The sequence below is a fragment of the Fundulus heteroclitus genome, chromosome 6 (assembly GCF_011125445.2).
Source record: "Fundulus heteroclitus isolate FHET01 chromosome 6, MU-UCD_Fhet_4.1, whole genome shotgun sequence".
NCBI classification, from domain to species: domain Eukaryota; kingdom Metazoa; phylum Chordata; class Actinopteri; order Cyprinodontiformes; family Fundulidae; genus Fundulus; species Fundulus heteroclitus.
The window spans coordinates 15667132-15687276 of record NC_046366.1 but is presented as its reverse complement, the minus strand read 5'-3'; the positions used below and the strand labels follow the sequence as shown (position 1 = coordinate 15687276).

General features: G+C 37.9%; 1 protein-coding gene across 6 annotated transcripts in view; it reads left to right on the top strand.

Annotated features, from left to right (window-relative positions):
* tnr (tenascin R (restrictin, janusin)) overlaps window positions 1-20145 on the top strand; it is a 267967-nt gene that overhangs the window by 163382 nt on the left and 84440 nt on the right. For all 6 annotated transcript variants that reach the window (XM_036138170.1, XM_036138169.1, XM_036138171.1 and 3 more), the window contains 3 exons: window positions 10886-11005; window positions 11133-11276; window positions 14150-14265. In XM_036138170.1, coding sequence (XP_035994063.1) covers window positions 10886-11005; window positions 11133-11276; window positions 14150-14265 — 380 coding nt within the window. The remainder of the gene's footprint in view (window positions 1-10885; window positions 11006-11132; window positions 11277-14149; window positions 14266-20145) is intronic.

The window sequence follows — 20145 nt, the reverse complement described above, 5'->3', positions numbered from 1 at the left end:
CTAAAGTCAGTTTCAACTCAAAAGCTGTGTAATAATCCACAGATCAGTAATACTTAAAGCCTATGAAATGTGTCTTCTTTCAAGAAAAAAACACTAAAATTCATATGCTGCAACGTATCAGTTCCTTTCAAACTTATTTACTAATTAACCCAGTTAATCATGTACCTCAGAACACAAATGCTGTAAAAAAAAGCTTACCTGCTAAAATAATTTAAAAAGGCTTTGATGAGTTCAATACTCACTGTCTGCTACCCTGAAATGATGCTGATGATGTATGCAGCACCAATTCACATTAAATGTCCTCTTAAGGAACTTTACAAAGTCAATTCAATTAAATCATACAGAAATTGGTTAAAGCAGATTGCATGGAGGTCATTGACTTGCAGCATTCATTCCTCTTGAAAGAGCACGTAGGTACAAGTCAAGTCCAGTTTATTTGTATAGCACATTTCAGCAGCAAAAGGTTGACAGTTTACAGTCGCTTGCTTTGTGTCGTTGACTTTGCACCAATCATATCGAGCACTCTTTAAGGAACTCCGTAGAAGAAACCTCCAGCAGAACCTGACTCAGTGTGAATGGCCTTCTGCCAGGACTGACTAGAGGTTTGAGAAGATAGACCATACACACACAGAAAGAACTCAGAAGCACTGATCCAGGAGTACTTTCCATGTGAGAGACAATCAAAAAGCGGCAGCACTTCCTCCTTTAGAGGTCTTTGTCTTGGAAACTGTAATGCACGTACAAGGCAGAGAACCCAATATTCAACTTGACACGATGTTGCGTTTAAAAAGGTTTATCTAAAGTGAGTAAATCAAATCCCTGGTGCAGGCAAACACTGACGGATCTGAGCAGGCGCCCAACGTTGACTCTGGGGAGGCACTCACTGGCAGATCTGGGCAGGGTCCATGACGTGCTTACTGAAAGAGCCTGAGGGCTTGACTAACAATGTGGTCGAAAACGCAAATCAGGGTGATGCTCAGAAATACGTAAAGCTAACGAGGTGTCCAAACGAGGGCCAGGTGAGACAAGGAAATCCAGAGAAACGACAACCAAGTCAGGATCAGGCTAAGGACATTAAACATCTATTCACTTTCAACCTTTCAATAATCTGGTGTCTGCTGTCTGTGGAGCTTCAGTATTTGAAGGCTGAGAAACAGGATTGGCTTGATTGTGATTCCACAAACAGAGGCCCATAGGTGTATGGAATAATCTTGATTGCCATGGTGGTAGAGAAAGACAGAGCGGTAAGACAGCCGAGCCAGGATCAAACCAAAAATACAGCTAAGCAGATAATCTTCGAGCCAGTTTTCAAGTCTAGAGCATGAATGAGAGTATTTACAGTTAGATACAGTAAAAGCTCAGCCAATAGCTATGTCTCAGAGAAAGACAGGATTAAAGACTGAAAAACAGGTCACGTGTCATTATCTATAGAACAACATGAAGTTATTGGCACCAGCAACCCAGTTGATGCTCCCCTCCGGGATGGTGTTTTAGCTAAACAGTACGCATGGGCCAGGTGTAGCTACTACAAGCATAAAAAGAAAGAGCAAACGTAAAGTAAAAAGTTATAAAATAGTGAAAACAGTAAACTAGCAGACAATTCTTAACTGGAAAGTAGCTTAATGTAGCAGAGCGAAGAAAAACAGTCTTTATGCTCTCCAGCAGCATTATGGCAGCATGATTACAGAGATAGCTCAGAACAATCTGAGCCACTCTAACTATAAGCTATACCAAAAATAAATAGAATCAAGGAATGAATAATGAAAGACAAAAAAATAATGAAACCAGTCTAGTGCTTTTCACGTTCAAACCTTTTTTTATATATCATTGACTATATAAAAGGCAGCACTCAGATCAAACTTTCCTTTACTGAAATATTTTCACTAAGGTTGACAGATAGTGTCAATGCTTTTGAAAGCTAAATCTTTACAAAGACTTTGATAGTATGAGTGTCTAGTTTAAATGTTGTGTTTGCAAGCAGGAATACATATCTATTGCTGTTTTAAGTTATACAAAATATGAACTGCAGAGGAGTATGAACTTAGAACTAGCTGAAACTAACTACTGGGAATATTCAACCAATAAGAAATGCTTAGCATCAGCCTAATACAAAGATACAGCTTTATTTCATGGTCTTTTAAAAAGCCCTATTGTATTTTATCTATTTTTATGCTGTCAAGACATTTTCATTTCTGGCTATAAGATATGATGATTTTTGGCCTTTAACTTTATTAAATTTGAACCAGCATTGGAGGCCATACAACAACATCAGCCCCCTCCCCTCGATGCTTCCCGTGTAACTGCATGAATGTGTCTCTACACTCATAAACTGTAGTCATAACTTGCTGTTCTCTTTAATCAGTAAGGAGAGGTTGAGAAGAGGGAAGGAGGTGGATGTTACGGGGGCAGGAAGGAGATAAGTGGTGAGCCAGGGCTAATTTGTGTATTCGCAGATGCCAGCATACTAAATCAGACGAAAATGTAAGAGCATCATCTAAGATGTTTCAAGACATGGAGATATTAATATATCGTGTCAATGAAAAGAGATTTTTTTAAGGGGTTTAATCAGAGTGTGGAGAGAGAATTTAGTAGAAAAATATTTACGAATAGGCTGATATCCATGCAGGCAACCCATCTGAGAACACCTGATTCACCAGCCACATCAGTAGATACACCTCGATAGTATAGGATTGAAGCCCCCTTTGCTTGCAAGTCCATGATACAAAAATCTCATTCCGTCTCTCCCCAAAGGTGCCACTGCATTTTAATATGGTGACTGTGAAGGTCATTGTAGTGCAGGGAAGTCAGTGGTTTGAGAGCATTTGAGTGTTTTCACATGGTGCATTATCCTGCTGGAAATAGCCATTAAAAGAAGGGTACACAGTGGTCATAAGCCTGGCGGACATATTTGCCAACAATACTCATATGGGCTGTTGTTCAGTTAGTACTGAAGGGACCAGAGTGTGCCAAGAAAATATCCCCCACACCATCACATCTACACAGCAGCATGAGTCGTTGATACAAAGCACAATGGATCCATGTGTCACACTAAATTTTGACCCTACCATCTAAATAAAGGCTACATTCAGACTGCAGGAAAGTGTGACGCAAATCCGATCTTTTTGCCCTTATGCAACCCATACCCGTCTTTTTCATGGAAGTGTGAGCAGCCCAATTCCGATCTTTGCACCTAATAAAACAATCCAATTTATGCCACTTCCATATGTGGTACTAATTTAAATAGGTATCAGATTTTTCAAAGCGTACGCCGTCTGAATGGTCAAGCCGCATTTTATCCGTCTTTACGTCACTGTCCTGGAGATCTCACTACACATCCATATACAGTAACAGCAAATAATGCTCCATAAAAGACCCATTTTTATTAGCTGTGCTGCCTTCTTCTTACCTTTGTCTTGCTGTGATGTGGTCTTAATATTGTTGGTTCCCGTTGTTCAACAGCTCTCTAAATAACAACCAGGAGCGACGCCGGTCTGTATCTGCTTTTTGATTTTTCAGAGTTTATTTTGAACTAAACTTTATTGAACACTTCTAGAAACAATTACATTCTCCATTACTTCTATAAACAGAGCGCTGTTCAACAAAAGGGCTTCACAGTGGTGCAGTGGGTAGCACTGTTGCCTTGCAGCAAGAAGGTTCTGGGTTCAAATCCAACCCTGGGTCTTTCTGCATGGAGTTTGCATGTTCTCCCTGTGCAAGCGTGGGTTCTCTCCGGGTATTCCAGCTTCCTTCCACAGTCCAAAAGCATGACTGTTAGGTTAATTGGCTTCTCTAAATTGTCCTTACATGTGATTGTGTGCGTGAATGGTTGTTTGTCCTGTTTGTCTCTTTGTTGCAACAGACTGGCGACCTGTCCAGGGTGTACCCTGCCTCTCGGCCAGTGAACGCTGGAGATAGGCACCAGCACCCCCCGTGACCCCATGAGGGATTAAGCAGGTCAGATAATGGATGGTTTTAAGCAACAACACTATATAAAATACTTTAAATTAGAACCTTTTTTTAGATATCACTTCAGTCTCACATGCCAACTCATTAAAACGAGGAAATGGCAGTAAATAGCTTTGTGTTTTCCCTTTTATTCATGGGAGAGGGGCAACATTTCAAGCAAAGTCAAATGTTGGATAAAGATAAAATCTGGAAATACAAAAATTACTTTTCACAAGAATATTTAAACTATTACGGGAAAAAAATAACTATCCAAACTAACTTGGCCCTTAAGCCCTGTTTACTTTGACCGTATTCAATTTGGTATGCCCAGCTCTGCCCCGCCCTGCTCATTTTTACTCTGCGCAGTTTGTGTTTCAGCTGGCCTAGAAATGCCTGGAAGTGGCCGATGCCTCATGGGGGTGGCTTTAGCCCTCATCCCCCTGCCCCACATCTTGTTTGCAATATTAACATTCTGACAGAAACGGTAAACAGTAAAGAAATAAATCATCCATCCATTTTCTAACATGTCTATCCCTTGTGTGGTCGCGAGGGGTGCTGGTGCCTATCTCCAGCTGTCAATTGAGTGAGACAGCTGGAGATAGGCACAGGTCGCCAGTCTATCGCAGGGCAACACTGAGCCAAACAACCATTCACACACACTCACACCTAAGGAGAATTTAGAGAGGTCAATTATCCTAACAGTCATGTTTTTGGACTGTGGGAGCAAGCCAAAGTAGCCGGAGAGAACCCACACATGCACAGGGAGAACATGCAAAATACATGCAGAAAGACTCAGGGCAAGGGTAGGACTTGAACCCAGAAACTTTGTGCTACATGGTAACAGCGCTACCCACAGCCCCACTGTGCAGCCATGAAATAAATCATTATGAATAAAGATATAAATAAAAAAAACACAAATAATATTTGTATGATCCTATTTGCAAGATTGTCTTGGATATTTGTAAGGTTAACCCAGAAACTTTGTGCTACATGGTAACAGCGCTACCCACAGCCCCACTGTGCAGCCATGAAATAAATCATTATGAATAAAGATATAAATAAAAAAAACACAAATAATATTTGTATGATCCTATTTGCAAGATTGTCTTGGATATTTGTAAGGTTAACATAATCCACTGAGATAAATATCTGGGTCATATATCAGCTTAAACTAATAATAAAATAAGGCTTCTCAGCACAGCTTCTCTCTACCTGCAGTGCTTTTAGAGCATTAGGGGATTTTTGCCTCAGCCATGGCGGGAGCGACAAGAATAGTTTAATAACTCAAAAGATTTTTTAAATACAGTCAAATAACTTTTTATGGATTTGATTTTGCATATTTGGGCTGATTGATCATTGCTCAGATGGACAGCTCTGGGCAGCTCCACCAGCTGCGGGCAACTTTCCGCTGCTCCCCCCAGCTGCTCTCATTCTGAAAGGCAGACTGCCGAACACATTTTTGACCCACTCTTCAGAGACAACACTTAACAACTTTCAGTCTGTGTAAAATAAGGGAAGGCTTTGTTAAATCTGCAGATCTGAGACAGAGCCTCTGAGTATAGAAAGCAGAAATTGTCCTTTTTCTTTCGTTTTCTTCATGGGCGGTATATGGTTTATAAATAGTAAAATTATATTTCGGTCTGACCCATTTCGTTCATGGTGGTCCTTAATATTAATATTGTCACTCTTCAGTTTTTCTGGACTTCCTCTGACAAAATCCCTCTCATTTATCCTCCCCTTGGCCAATCATTAAAAAGCAGTGTGTTCCATTTAATATGTAAAGTTGCACAGGCCTTGAGGAAGCAAAGCAGCTCAAAACCTCACACCACCATCTCCATGATGGTCTGTTACTGAAATACTGTGCCAGCTGCAGGTCAGATGTCCACCAGCCTTCAGAATATTCCCCCAAAAGTCTTGGATATCTATCTATCTATCTATCTATCTATCTATCTATCTATCTATCTATCTATCTATCTATCTATCTATCTATCTATCTATCTATCTATCTATCTATCTATCTATCTATCTATCTATCTATCTATCTATCTATCTATCTATCTATCTATCTATCTATCTATCGACAATGTGAGGTGGTTCTATTTTTGGTCAGCAGTGGTTTTAACCCTGAAACTCTCCATTGGATGCCGTTTTTGCCAAGTCTCTTTCTTATTGTACAATTTTCAACAAGGATCTTAACTGAGGCAAGTGAACCCTCCGTTGCTTTAGATGTTGTTGTTTTTTTTGTTGTTTGTTTTTTTGTGAATTTCTGGTTGAATCGTCAATGTGCTGTGTGAGTAATTTTGGCTGACTGGCCTCTACTGGGAAGGCTGTTGCATGTTTTCAAGTTGTGGACTATGGCTCTGACCTGCTATGCTGGTATCCCAGAGTCTTAGATATGGCTTTGTAAAACCTTCTTCACTGTGGGTGGATCGAGGTGTGGGGTGTGCGTGAGTGGGGGTGTTTCATTTGGTAGCGTTTTTTCCATTTTTTCCTTTCAAAAATATTCTTAGTATATTCAACTTTGTTTGATGTTCTGAAACATTTAAGTGTGTCGGACAAGCAGTAACAGGATAAATTTGTAAGGGGAGAGCTCTTTTTTAGATCATTGTATAAAGACTTGACCTAATGAGTTAATAAAAAAGTTAATTACATGATCAACCAACTGATGATGGACTGACCTTTGTTGTTAGGTAAAGTTTTTTCTAATCAAGGTCATGTACCTGTTTGTAATGGGAGGCTGATTACACCTAATGAGACTTACAGACATTACGCAAGATTCTGGAATAACCTTCACCCTATCGCTCTTAAGATAATAAAAAAAAAACTATCTGGATGAATAGGACCAGAATTTCTTTTTTATGCTAAAATTTAAACCTTAAAAAAGTAGTAAGCTCAAAAGCACAAAAGAAATTCTAACTTCTTCTTTATGTAGCAGATCCTTTGAACTGTTTCTATAGGCGTTCCCATTTCACTCTTCGTGACATGTCTATTAACTGTCTTAGAAAAAAAAAATTACCCTTAGAAAACACTGGTATGTTGAAACTTTTTTGCAGCTTCATCATATTCAAATAAAAAAAAAATATTCTTGAACATTGCATTACCTTTTAAAGAGAATGTACACATTTTTTTTCAGGACTGATGACAAATTTTACATCCTCAGCTACTCCACTCTTGTCTTTCAGCTCAATTTATACCTTTATTTTTGAGTAGATGCTTCACTTAGCCTGCAGGGTGACCTTATTTCATCACTGTTCTTGCTTCCTCTAGATTTATGTTGCTTACCCTTGGTTTGTTATTTCCTTCCTATACCCAACAAAGTTTAGTTGGCCTGATGAAATAAATCCAGCTATGCATGTTGGAGACATTGTCACTACTCCTGTAAAATGGATGTGCTGCAGCACAGCATGTGCCCGTCTGTCAGGCAGGTGAGAAAGTAGCTGAAATACCTGCTAAAATGCCCCAAAAGTTCCCAGAGGAGGCCTTCTCGCTGTGCTGTGGTGTCCTGTACAACAGGGGTGAGAGGTTACTTATCACAAAATAACACTCATTGGCCCTTTACCTGTGTCTGCTTCATGTTTCTTGTCTTTATCACTCACTTTCAGGGTTAATTATTTACTCCCCTCACGCACAGTCTCCATCCACTCTTCCCGCTCTCCTTTGTCCTCTGTGTGTCTCCGACTCAAACTGTTCATGTCCACTGTTTCATCTTCCTGTGTACGTCCTTCACTTGTCTCCCCTGCCTCCCCTTTGTTCTCTGTGGCAGGGGAAGCTGTAAACATTCCTGCATATGCCTCCACATTTACATTCATCGCTGTTGCTCTGGTTTATGGCTTCAAAACCTCGCCTCTCGCTACAAGCGAAGAGTTCGTTTACTTGGGGGAATATGCAGTATCAGTGACGTGGTGAACTGGAAGGTATTTAGTAAGCCGCATGAAGTGTCTTTAATTACCACAATGTTTATGCTCTGAGTTATCCCAGGCTTCTGAATATGTGCTGACACTGACGCAGAAGTCATCTCGAGAGTAGCCAAATGGAAATGGATGGCATTTGATTTGCCTTTGTTTTATGAGTGATTAAAACTCAAGCCTATGAGCTGCTATAGCTGAGTGTTTATCAGGCGGCGCTAATGTTTTGATTCCTAATTTAAGATGTGGAGACCTGCTTTGGGCAAAACCATTAATATGGTAACGCAGCATTTTACATTCGCAAACCCTCTTTGCTCATGAATGTGATACGATCCAAAGCTTTACAGCCTTTGCGTAAGATCATTTAAAGCTCTTTACGTCTTTGTTTGGTTTTTAATTTATTTTCAACAGTCAGATGTCTCAAGAGTGATTTGACTGTTCATAGACACCATCCATACAAAAAGACTATTACACAAAAGTGTTTTTACAAAAATGAGCTTGCTTTGTTTCTCACTATCAGCTACGTTATGACAAAATAAACAACACATCCTAATTGAAGTGTAAAAATAGTAGAATTTTATTTTCATGTGGTTTTCACATATGAGCACAGCGTCAGATGTTTTCACTTGTTTTAATACTGAGAAAAGTGGAGAGGGGAGAAAACATTTCTATATATGAAATCACTCGGGGAATATTTAAATAGTTGCATCAGACTCAGTGTTCAATGTTTCTGAACAAAAACACTTCTTTGTTGGATGAATGATAAACTTTTTCACAGAACTTAGAAATACTCAAAAAACTGTCATGTTCTGGCCCGACTACATACTCTCCCACATTCATCCCTCAATCCTGCAATCAAGATCAACTGATGCACCTGTGAGCTTCTTCCTGCAGCAGCAAAATCAAGTCTATTCTCTGTCCTCCTGCCTTTAAACACTGGTTCTCCACAGTGAGCTGGTGCAAGATTATTTGAAAGCCTTTGTGTGAGTAGATGTCTAGAGTTCTTTGTGTTGCCTGGTTTTCTTTTTACCTGGATTTCCCCGTTTCACCTTGCCTCCGCTCGAAACCTCTTTGGCTTTCTGTCTTTTGGACCAAGATCTGGACTGCTTTCATGACCGCACACCTTGCCACGCCCCAATGGATCCATCTGCCTGTCTTTGTATGACCCATACTAGTCAGTCAGATCTGATTCTAGACTCTGCCCATCACCTGCTTCTCACCTCCCGCTGGGAGCAGACAGCTCTCAACCTGGCTGTAGCAGGCGGGTTTTTCCAGCCTCCACGGTCTCTGGTTCTTTTGCGTTCTGTAATTATTTGGCTTGTGAAAATAACCTTCAAGCTTTTTTGGAGCAACTATAGCATACACTGTTGTAAGATGGACAACACCATTAAATTGATGGTTCAGGGTGACTGACGTGGTGTTCCTTTAAAAGATTATAGGAACCTTATATTTCTCCTGCAGTCGATCTAAGATCTTCACATAAGCTAAATCTGGGGGTATCGGTTTAGACCAAACAAAAAAAAGTCTTATATTTTCATAGCAATGCACTTCTATAAGCCTTTAAACTGTTTGAGGTTGTATTTCAGTGAAAAGTGGATTTTTCTGAAAGAAGAAAATGGTTGTTTGCATGGGAAATAGGGGAATTGGAAGTGATGTGCTATGAATGATTTCCCCATATAAAACAACACTTCTAGTCCGTTTAATTGTCTAACATTAAAGCAAAAGTGTTTTATTTTGTTTTTCCAGGGTTTATGTTGAACTAAACTTTATTGAACACTTCTAGAAACAATTACATTCTCCATGACTTCCCTCCAGGCCCTTCATTGATGACACATCAATCATATTTACGGTTCTGCAGTGAAAAACGTCTGTATAAATGACCACATAATGCAAACATTTAAAAAAATGTAAAATAAAATGTCACATGCATAACCTGCTACGACATAGTTGGTATTGAAGTTGTCTTAGATTGTATAAGCTGACTTTGGTCTTTTGCTCTAGTTGTCAGCTTCAGTCTCTGGGATCAACTAATATAGATTCATAAAAACAGAGTTTTCATAAAACATTTTATGTTGAAGGTAACTAATGTCTATAACAGCGCAGAATTAAACATGATAAAATGCAATTGCACTTCTTGTTTTCTGAACGTGGGTTAGCAATATAGGGCTTTTGAATTTTATTCAGAACAATCACACTAAAGGGTCCGTTATGTTTTTTTTCTGACATATAAGCCTGACATTACAAACCCAATCTCAGATTTCTAGAAGCCTTTTGGACAAGTGGTGAAAAATCTTTAAGAAACAGGAGAAGTCCCGTTTCTTTAATGCAGCTTTAGAAAAAAGAAAAGGAAACTTTAATTCAGCTTCTAACTTTTAAAAGCACCTCACTTTGAAAATCCAGAACTATCCTATAACTCTGTTCTCAACTTTCAGTATTTTAAATCTCAACTTTTTTTTGCCAGTTGTTCTGCATATAAGGTTGTCATATTAATATAAAAGAAATACATTTTCAACAGGTATTGCACGTAATATCACGGTCATTTTTTTCTTCTTCAAAGTTTTCGACCAATATGTTTGCCAAACAGTTTGATTATTGTCTTATTATAAATAGATTGAAATACTCTGTATTCTAACAAGGTTTTGCTTTTCATGCGGTGTTGTATATCTGTACTGGGTGAAATTGTGGCATAACCAAACATGCATTTCATTCTTGCTTTATCTGTGATGGTATTTTTATAAAAGTTTGGCAAACAGTTTGCTGATGGTAAATGTCTTAAAATGAATGTAGTCAAATTACATTATTGCACATATTGGCCTGGCTACTCGGTACATCTATTCAAAACAAGCTGATGAATCAATCCTATATTGAAAATGGAACTATTGAAAATTAAAATACTATTCTATTTTTTTATGCTTTCAGTTGTTAATTTTTTTTTTACCTGAATGGATCATTGCAGTTAAAAGGTTTAATATCTTTAAGCATAAGTATCACTACATGACCAAAAGTGATTTTTCTTTGTGTGTTTGTTTCGCTAGTGGCGCCTGCTATGAATTTGAATGCACGAGGCGTTACAGATCGTACTATTGAGCTGGAGTGGGAAGGGTCCATTATGGTGACAGATTTCTTAGTGACCTACACACCAAGCAGCCCTGGAGGTAAGGACAGATCTCTCTATAATCTGGAAACAGTAGTATGTCCAACATCTGTTGTGCCATAATGCCTTACCAAAACAGCAAGAAATAAAAGTGCTTCCTCTTGTCTTTTTTCCATTCTTTCTGTTAGGTGTGCAACTAGAAATAAGGCTCCCAGGAAACACAACATCATGCATTATCTCAGGTCTCGAAGCAGGCATAGAGTACAATATCAATGTGTTTGCTGCCATCAACAAGTCAATCAGTGTTCCCTCCAGTATAACAGTTTGGACGTGTAAGTGTAGTTCTTTACTTTGTTTATATGTTCTTTTCTAAAGATTCACATTGCAGTTGCATGAGTCCAGACTTAATGTACTTTTCATTTTTTTATACAGAGGTTTTCCATTAATACATTCTGACAGCCTCACATCAGTTATGTAAATGCATTTACACCTACCATTTAAAAAAAAAGAATATCCTTCCAAGTTGTTTAAGATCACGACCTGCTTGTTTATGCTGTCTGGCTGTGATATAACCTGTAAAAACTGCTTAGTGCCACACACACACTGGCAGGTGTTAATGGCAAGCTGACAGACCTGCTCGGGAAGCATGCCAGTTGTTTTCATGCTTACCAGGAGCACAGACTCATCAAACCCCTAAGTAAGAGTAAAAGAGTAAAAGCTTATTCGTTATTGCGGCTGATGTGTGGCTGCACAAACATATTTCCATTAGTCCCATCAAGGCTGCTAAAATCATCCTCAATTTTCACAGATAAGTGAATTTCATTTCAGTTGTGGTAAAATTTTGAGGAATAAAGTCAATTTAGCATAATTAGACTTGATGGAACAATTTTTCAGTGAGGATATGATATATCAGGTTGTCGTCTTGAAATTGCACAAAACAGATTATTTTATCCACAGACGTGTTATAGAACATAGCCGCTGGTGAAAAAAGGAATTTTAGTATCTCCAAGAAATACTGCAGTTGTGAATAATAATTTTATATTTTCATCCAATTAAGTAATTTTGGAGAAAATCTGGAGACAAAAAAAAATCACACGTTTGTGTTTAGGAAGCACAGTACTTTCATAAAGAATTCGCACCCCTGGATCTTTATCAGATTTTGTCACATTGATAAAACAAAAACAAACTAATTACTAAAGGTAATTATGAATTCTAACATTGTAACTTGATGAGTTACAGAGTATACCCTAATTACTCCAAAAATCTGGCCTTCATGGAAGACTGGCAGGGTTTAAAAAAAAAAAATCCGTCTACAGTTTGCAGCAGGATTTTGCAAAACTCTAAAAGAAAGGGCTTTTGTCAGAACATATGGAAATAGGACTTTTGTGCTAGGAACATTTGTCCTTGTCATGTGTGGACAGATACTAACATCATGAAGACATTATTTTATGACTGAGAAAGAATCAAGTTGTAGGGGTGCTTTACTTCAGCAGGTCAGGAAAAACTGGTCAGAGTTCATTAGATGATGAACTTAAAACATCAAACCAAAGCAACAGTGGACTGATTTAAGTTATAGCATTTTAAAAGGTTATAATGCCTAGTTAATGTTCAGACCTAAATAGTGTGTTAAGGGGAAAGAAGAAAAATCAACAAGTGTCGGTACTCCCCATAATGTCATAGAAATGTGGGAAAGAAACATGGGGAATATTTTTCATAGATCTATCTATTGGTCTATAGATCAATAGATTTTTTGTACGAAAATTCACAAGAACAAAGACAGTTCTGACTGTAATCCCTATGAGCCAATTCAAAGTGTCAATTCAAGCCTCATGGTGTTAATATGGATATGAAAAATAACAGAAAAAAATAAAAGAACCCTAAAAATTTCAATTAGTCTGACTTCAGATGTTATTAAGATAATTATTGTTAGTGTTTCCTTCTATAAAATATATTTCCTCTCAGTGTTATAGTGCGTTCCATTTGTCCTCGGTAGTCAGAATTCTCTATCTCCAAGTCGGAAATTTTAAGTCGGAAATTTTAAGTGGAGCGGCCCCTAAAGTTGAGATTAAGAGTCGGAAAGTTGCCGCAATAGGGTGGTACCCAACTTCGGCATTCAGGATGGCTGCTACTTGCAGGAACATTGAGTAAAGCCTCATACTTTGAATGTTTGTAGCAGCTCTCTATTATTTATGTAACATTTAATCAGTCGTACAGGTCCTCCTTTTCATTGTTCATCGGACAGGATGTTTCAGCTCCTTTTATTTGCACAAAATAACACCTAAAACAGTGTTATTGTCATAGTTATCATTGTATATAACAATATGATATTATTAGATGTAAGCAATACAAAAATATTTGCTCAAGAATAAGATAGAAATCACTCTAGTCTCTCCCAGGGTGAAAAATAAGTCTTATTCAAAACATTTTACAGTAGGAATCCCAGTTATTTATTACACTCCCCATTGTCACATTTAATTTATTGTAATTTATTGATTTCCTTATTTTAATCCCACTTAAAATCTGTTGTCTTTGTTCATTTTCCTCCATGCTAGGTTATTTTGTGGGGATGTATATGCACACTTATGATGCATAATTAGTTTAATGTTTTATCAAGATTTTACTTTATCCTCTTTTTTTATTGCAAAATTTAAACCAAAAATTAATATTCAGAAGTTATTTTGGGAATAAAGAGAGTAACAATGATGAATACTGTATTATTGTTCATTTTCAGATGGGGCACCACAAAGCCTTTGTTCTTTGGGTACCCAAATGGTTAGCACCGCTCCTGACCTTATCTTTTATCTGAAAATGTGCCTCAGGCATTTGTGCAGCAACAGGTTCCCTGTTGGAGTCACTGATGCTAGCTTGCAGAGTACGACCTCCGTTTTCTTGTGTGGTGAAGGACTGTTCAGAGTGCTGCTGTTATTATTCAACTCTACTCCACTGTGTGTCCTCTTTGAGCCTTTGTGGAGCCAGGTCAAACTCATCGCTGTGATGGTTTTCCTCTACTTATCCTCACTCATCCAAAATGCCTACATCCAGTTGAATGTATGGCAAGCGCGGTATGCCAAAACAATGGGTTTCTTCTGAGGCAATGTTTTTTTTTTAAAACGATAAATAGAAAAAACAAAAACAAATCTGTAAAAGACAATAAACGAAACAGTATTCCTAAAGAAGAATAATACATCTTCCTCTATGTTTCCAGATCTTTCCAATCCAGATGGATTAGTCTTCAAATCCATTACAGAGACATCAGTGGAAGTCCAGTGGCAACCGTTTTACTTTTCCTTTGATGGATGGGAGATCAGCTTCATCCCCAAGGTAGAACACAGTGTTGTGAACTAGGGCTGCATGATAGTTAGGAAAAACTGTGATATGTGATAATGTACAGGAATGTTTTGATGAGGATTATGGTTCGTGGTAAAAACATACTAAGCTCACCAATGTTAATTTCTATTGCAAACATAAACTCCAAATTGTACCCAACATAACAGCACTGTTGAAAAGTTCAAGTTGGCTTCATCTGCAGTGTTTGTAATTAAAGAGTATAAGTAGACAAAAGAAAAAAAAAAGGTTTAATGACTTAACCAAAACTTCTTCAATTTGAACCTTTAATAACGCATAAAACAAGCATCAGCAAATATAATACTGATATAAAGAACCTCAATGTATGTTGCCTGATTGAGTGGCTATGTAGTTATTTGGGAAATTGATGCTAATATTCTGTAATAGAAAACAATCGCAATACATTTGCAATAAATGGCTGGGCCCTATTTTTAACACTGGGCTGTGAAGCTATTTGTTTATGCAGAGCAGTGGCACCAACATGTTTGGTATGTGTCAAAGATAATTTTTTAACTCCCATATTTATAGAGATGAAGCTTCTAAAATATGAAAATTATCTTAGCCTCCTGTTTTAGTAATTTTAGCCTTATGACTAAATATTAAATCACAATTAAGGTCATATTTGGAAAATAAAGAAGTAGCAGGCTGAATCTTATTTCCTCAATGATATAAATGCATGTTAAATACGTCTTAATGTATTTTTTATATGTTTAACATTTAGGTTAGTTCAGCAGATCAAACATTTTACTCTTTAAGTTAGAATTTAGATGGTTTTTCATTCAGTTCTATTAAATTAAATAAAAAGTGATAGAAATTGTTTCAAAATAATTGATTAATTTCATATTTAATTTTGAAAAAATATTTTGACACATTACCAAGTATGTTTATTGTGTATTCATATACCAATCTATGCCATCACAGCAGACGTATTAAAGTGCGGTAAATTTTGCACTACAAAAATCTTGAAACAGGTAATCATCAATTTCATCAGTATGTTTTTCATGCATATGCATTAAAGTTTGAGTAAATTGCCATTAAAAGTTTAGATAAGGCTAGGGTAAGGCTTAGATTGTATGAAAAACGCACAAAACTGACTTTTATAAGTGTGTTTATGCCATCAATAGCATGGAAAAAAAACACTATGAATTGCTAACATTATTACAATGGGACCAACGGGTTGACACAGCATCCTGTAGTACAACAGTACATATAAACTGGATAACAAACGTGTTGGAAGCAACAAGGCTGTGTGTATAATAAAGATTCCTCACACACCGAAGAATTTTGAAATGCTCTTCTGAAAGAAACACTAATATTTTACCAAATGTCACACAGAATTTTCTTTGAAAAGGAGTTTAAAAGGGTTGCAAGCTTGCATTTCTTCATCAAAGACAAAAACAACTTGCCTGTTTTCAAGGTAAGCTAAGTTGAATATGCATTCAGACTCACCACAGACACTGTTTCAAGGTTATTTTTCCCTACATGCATATCAAGGCAAGTAGCAACATTTTACAATGACACTTCTTCAAACATCCAACATCCTGGACCTGTCAGGTTCTTATTTTCCATGATGACCCGGAAACAACAAACACAGAAGCAGAAAGATGGTTTAAGAGGAAATAGTGGAGACAGGGGTTATGGATGTAGATGTGAGTTCTAGTCGGCTGCGATGGCTCTAGTCACGGACTATAGGAACGAGTGAGCACCAACAACAGACAGGTTGGAGATGTGGTAAGGCAGAGGCTGACTTATGGAGTAGATCGTGTATGAAGGAGTTAGTCTTCAGTTTCAGGTTTGAAGGGATTTGCCATGACAAAGAGTGGACATTTACAGCAGGACGCCTGCAGAAGTGGGGGAGCTTTAGTCGACTGCAGTGCAAGGAAGGCTCAAGGTTATTCTGAACTTTCAGAGGACCAGGATGATGATCACCAACGAGAGACTTGACAGAAACAGGCGGGAACAGGAGCATATCTAAGGAGGTAAGATAAGGTATTAGTTGAGAAAGCAACTTGGAGCAGGAGATAAAAAAAGAGCAAGGTTCTGGTTAGGTACCGCTAAGGTGAGCTAATGCTTGACACCTTCCATCTGTCTCCAGCCCCCTTAAATGCTCCTCTTAATTGACAAAGATGATTGACGCCTGTTGCACCCTGCAGGAGAAAGGTAGTTACAAAAACCATACCGGGAGACAGCGTTGGGTTTGATGTTGTTGGATCCTGTATAGTAGGTCATGGTGTAGATAAAGCATGAGAAGAATAGTGACCAGTGAGACTGTTGGGCCTTGAGTCTTTTAGCTGTCTGAAGGTAAACCAGGTTCTTATGATCAGTCCAGATGAGTATGGGTTGCTGGGTGCCCTAAAGCCAATGCCTCCACTCCTCCAAGGTGGGCTTGATGGCAAGTATCTCCCGTTTGCTGACATCATAGTACTTCTCAGTGGGTGAGAAGTGATGGGAGAAGAAGGTGCAGGGTTGGAGCTGGTTTGTGGAATCAGACAGTTGAGACGAGACGGCTCCCACCCCGACATCAGAGGCATCAACTTTCAGTAGGAAGTGTTTCTTGTGGTCTGGATGAATCGGGATGGGCGCAGAAGCGAAGAGATCTTTGAGTCTTAGTCCTTACAGAAAATCTTTTGCAAATCATGATATTTGCCAATACTTCACCTGGCTTTTGTTTTTCAACATTCACACACACTGTTGCATGTACATGAGTACTGTCAGAAGAAGATAGATACCGGTCAGTTTTGGACTTGGACACCTTGATTCATTTTATAATTAGCACCAACTTTTAGCCTCACCGCTCACAAATGAATTTTTTTCCCCTGTCTGTCTTTGTGCCTTTTTTTTCCTAATCTTATTGGCAAGAAGAAACCTATAATATCTGTTTTTATTTATTCTTCTTCTGAGCTGAGTCTGAGCTGCAAAACTGAGATATGTAACAAACAGTGTTTTTTGGTGTATGCCATAACCCTTATCTTGTTATCTGATCAGAAGAGTAACTGGATATTTTACTTATTTTTCTTCCTGGTTAATGTTGTTAAGAAAAAAGAAAGAAATGAAAACAACTTTATACCTAAATGTAGGCATGAGCAAGAGGCAACTTCAAAGGCAGTTATATACATCTCTATTTTATCTATTCATTGTTTTTATTTATACTTTATTTACTCTGAAAAAATATTTGACACTCATACAAATTGTATTTGTATGAGTGTCCTAGCCATTGTTGATGAGCTGTCATGATAAATAACAAACAACTAATCAGATCAAAAATTCATGACAATATTGGAACAGTGCAGTGTTTTTCACTTTCATGCCTAAAAAGTGCCATAAGTGAAGAAGAAAGATACACTAAATAGCTTGCTTTCTTGAGGGCTTGGATAACACGAAGCTTGAATGAAATTAAACAAGTGGATTGTGTTAAACTCACTGGCTGTTAGATGGATGAACTATTAAACTCCTTTTTCCCTTTTTCTTTGTGAAATCATATCAAGGTCAGGTTTCAAGCTAAAAAGCAAGAAGTGATGCAACCTTAGGTAGACTCTAAATTCTAATCTCCCCTCTCACAGTAATTGGTTTTCTCCTTTAAGGTGTTCTCAAGAGAGATATCCTCTGTTATAGTCTGGCACTAAGCCCTAAATCTGATGCTGAGATGTTTTTTCGTGTGTTTATTTTACAGTATAAAACAAAATGAGTTTTATATCACTGGCTTTATCCATTCTCTTCATTTCTCTCTTTCTACTACCCAGTACCTCATTGGTATCCATCCCCTCGAAAACACTTCTCCAGATCTCTTGATTATACCTTCCATGCACCACTTCTTCCTTGATATCTGTAACTCTTTTCTTTCTAACTACCTTGTATCCTTTTCATTTTCCTGTGCATCTCTTTCACTCAATCTTTACTTTCTCTCTCTCTCTCTCTCTCTCTCTCTCTCTCTCTCTCTCTCTCTCTCTCTCTCTCTCTCTCTCTCTCTGTCTACCGCCACAGGGGAAATCATATTAAGGGTTGGCAGTCCCACCCCATGTGGATTTATTCCAACAGCAGGGATTGTGAATTTTGACAATCTCGTAATGGAAGTAGGCATTAATGCTTTGGCCTGTGCAACAGAAAATTCTCCAAACGGGAAACACACACACAGGGAGAGAGAGAAAGGGAAAGAGGAAGAACACGGAGCTTTGAGACCTCCATTGTTAGGAAAAGCAACAGTGCAGTGCATGTGAAAGAAATGAAAAACTATTGTGTTGCTGTTTTTATTGCACATATAAACAGTACATGCTGTATCTTGGAGTCCGGTACAGTATTAGGGTCATATGCTGTGTATAAAAACATCTCAACCTTAACAATATCTGCTTTATAACTTTCCTTTTACAGAAGATCTCATATTTTTAGTCCTTCATTGTTTTGCTAATTGTGTAGTGAGTTGATGTGATTCTTTCCAAGGTATCTGTTGGCACTGCATCATCTTCAATTAAAAAAAAAAATTATCTTACATGTCCGGATGCAAATTTAAAAGTACATATTTATAATATTTGTATTTTTTAGCATATTGATTGATTGAAATGTTTAGATCTATTAATCTGTTAAGATCACTAACTCCATCTCTGTAAAGGTCAACATTATTTTGTATGTGCACATGCACAATAGGTCCGCCTTCAACCACAGCCTTTCAGAAGCCTTTTGATGGAAGAAGACAGTGGGGGTGGATGGTTTCGCTATTATTTGGCTCACAGCAATACTAAGTGACATTTAAAACATGAGGAGCACTCAGAACATTAAGTGCTCCGCCACAGAAACGGCTCTGTTTCACAATCTAAGTGAAAGTCTCTGGGTTCCTCTTTTATCCATGCTACTGCTCCCCTCTTAGGTTTCATGATATTCTTGCTGCCCGGTAGAGACACACACACAAACCAGCAGCAGCAAAAACAGAAATAGTACACTGTTACTCTGAAGAGTCTACGGTTAACTGTTTTTTTTATGCAACACTTTTGTTTATGATTGAAAAGTATTAGGTGTTTGCAAGATTTAGGGATAATTTGAACCTAGCTATTAGACTCTATTTCCACACTGAAAGATTCATGCTTTGTTTCTGACTGTCTGGCTTCAAGTTGATATTTATTTCTTCCGTATAATGATTAGACTTCTAAGACATTTGTCTAATACAAGATCTATGGTGAAAAGTCAACAAAAAACAGCAACAAAAAAAAAAACAATTATCTACTCTCTGATATGGGTGGGGATTCTGTTTTACATATATTATTTAAAAAAAAATATATCTATTTGTTTTTTAAGCTTTTCAGACCAAATAAAATACAGTTTCTGGTTATGTGTTACTGACCTATAACCTGACAACAGCCAGCTGCATGTTTTGCTCCGCAGCTGGCTGTTGTCAGGTTAACTAACCTACCCATTTGCTAAATTACATTTCTAATTGGAAATTGTCAGGTTTTTTGAATTTGTGGTTTGTAGACCAAAGCGCAGGCAATAACTCAAGAGTTGCATGTTGAAGTAAAGAGCAATTTTATTAAATAATAAACACAAAGCTTACATGCGGCAGTAAAAGCAGGAACATGATAAGGTGAAGACCAGAACGGGGTAGCATAGCAGAGGACCTAACAATGATAGTGGCTAACCTGACTAAATAAATAGGGGAGTAGACAGAGAGAAAGATAGTTGGAATGATTAGGTGAGAATTAAGTGGAGGAAGAGAGAACCATGATCTGGCAGAGACAGGAGGGGAGCAGAACCTAATAGGAAAACATGGTGAATGAACAGATATGACCAAAAGAACTCACTAACAGAACCACTAAATAGTAATGAACAGAAACTGACTAATGACGGGAGCTGAATTTAACAGATTTAAAG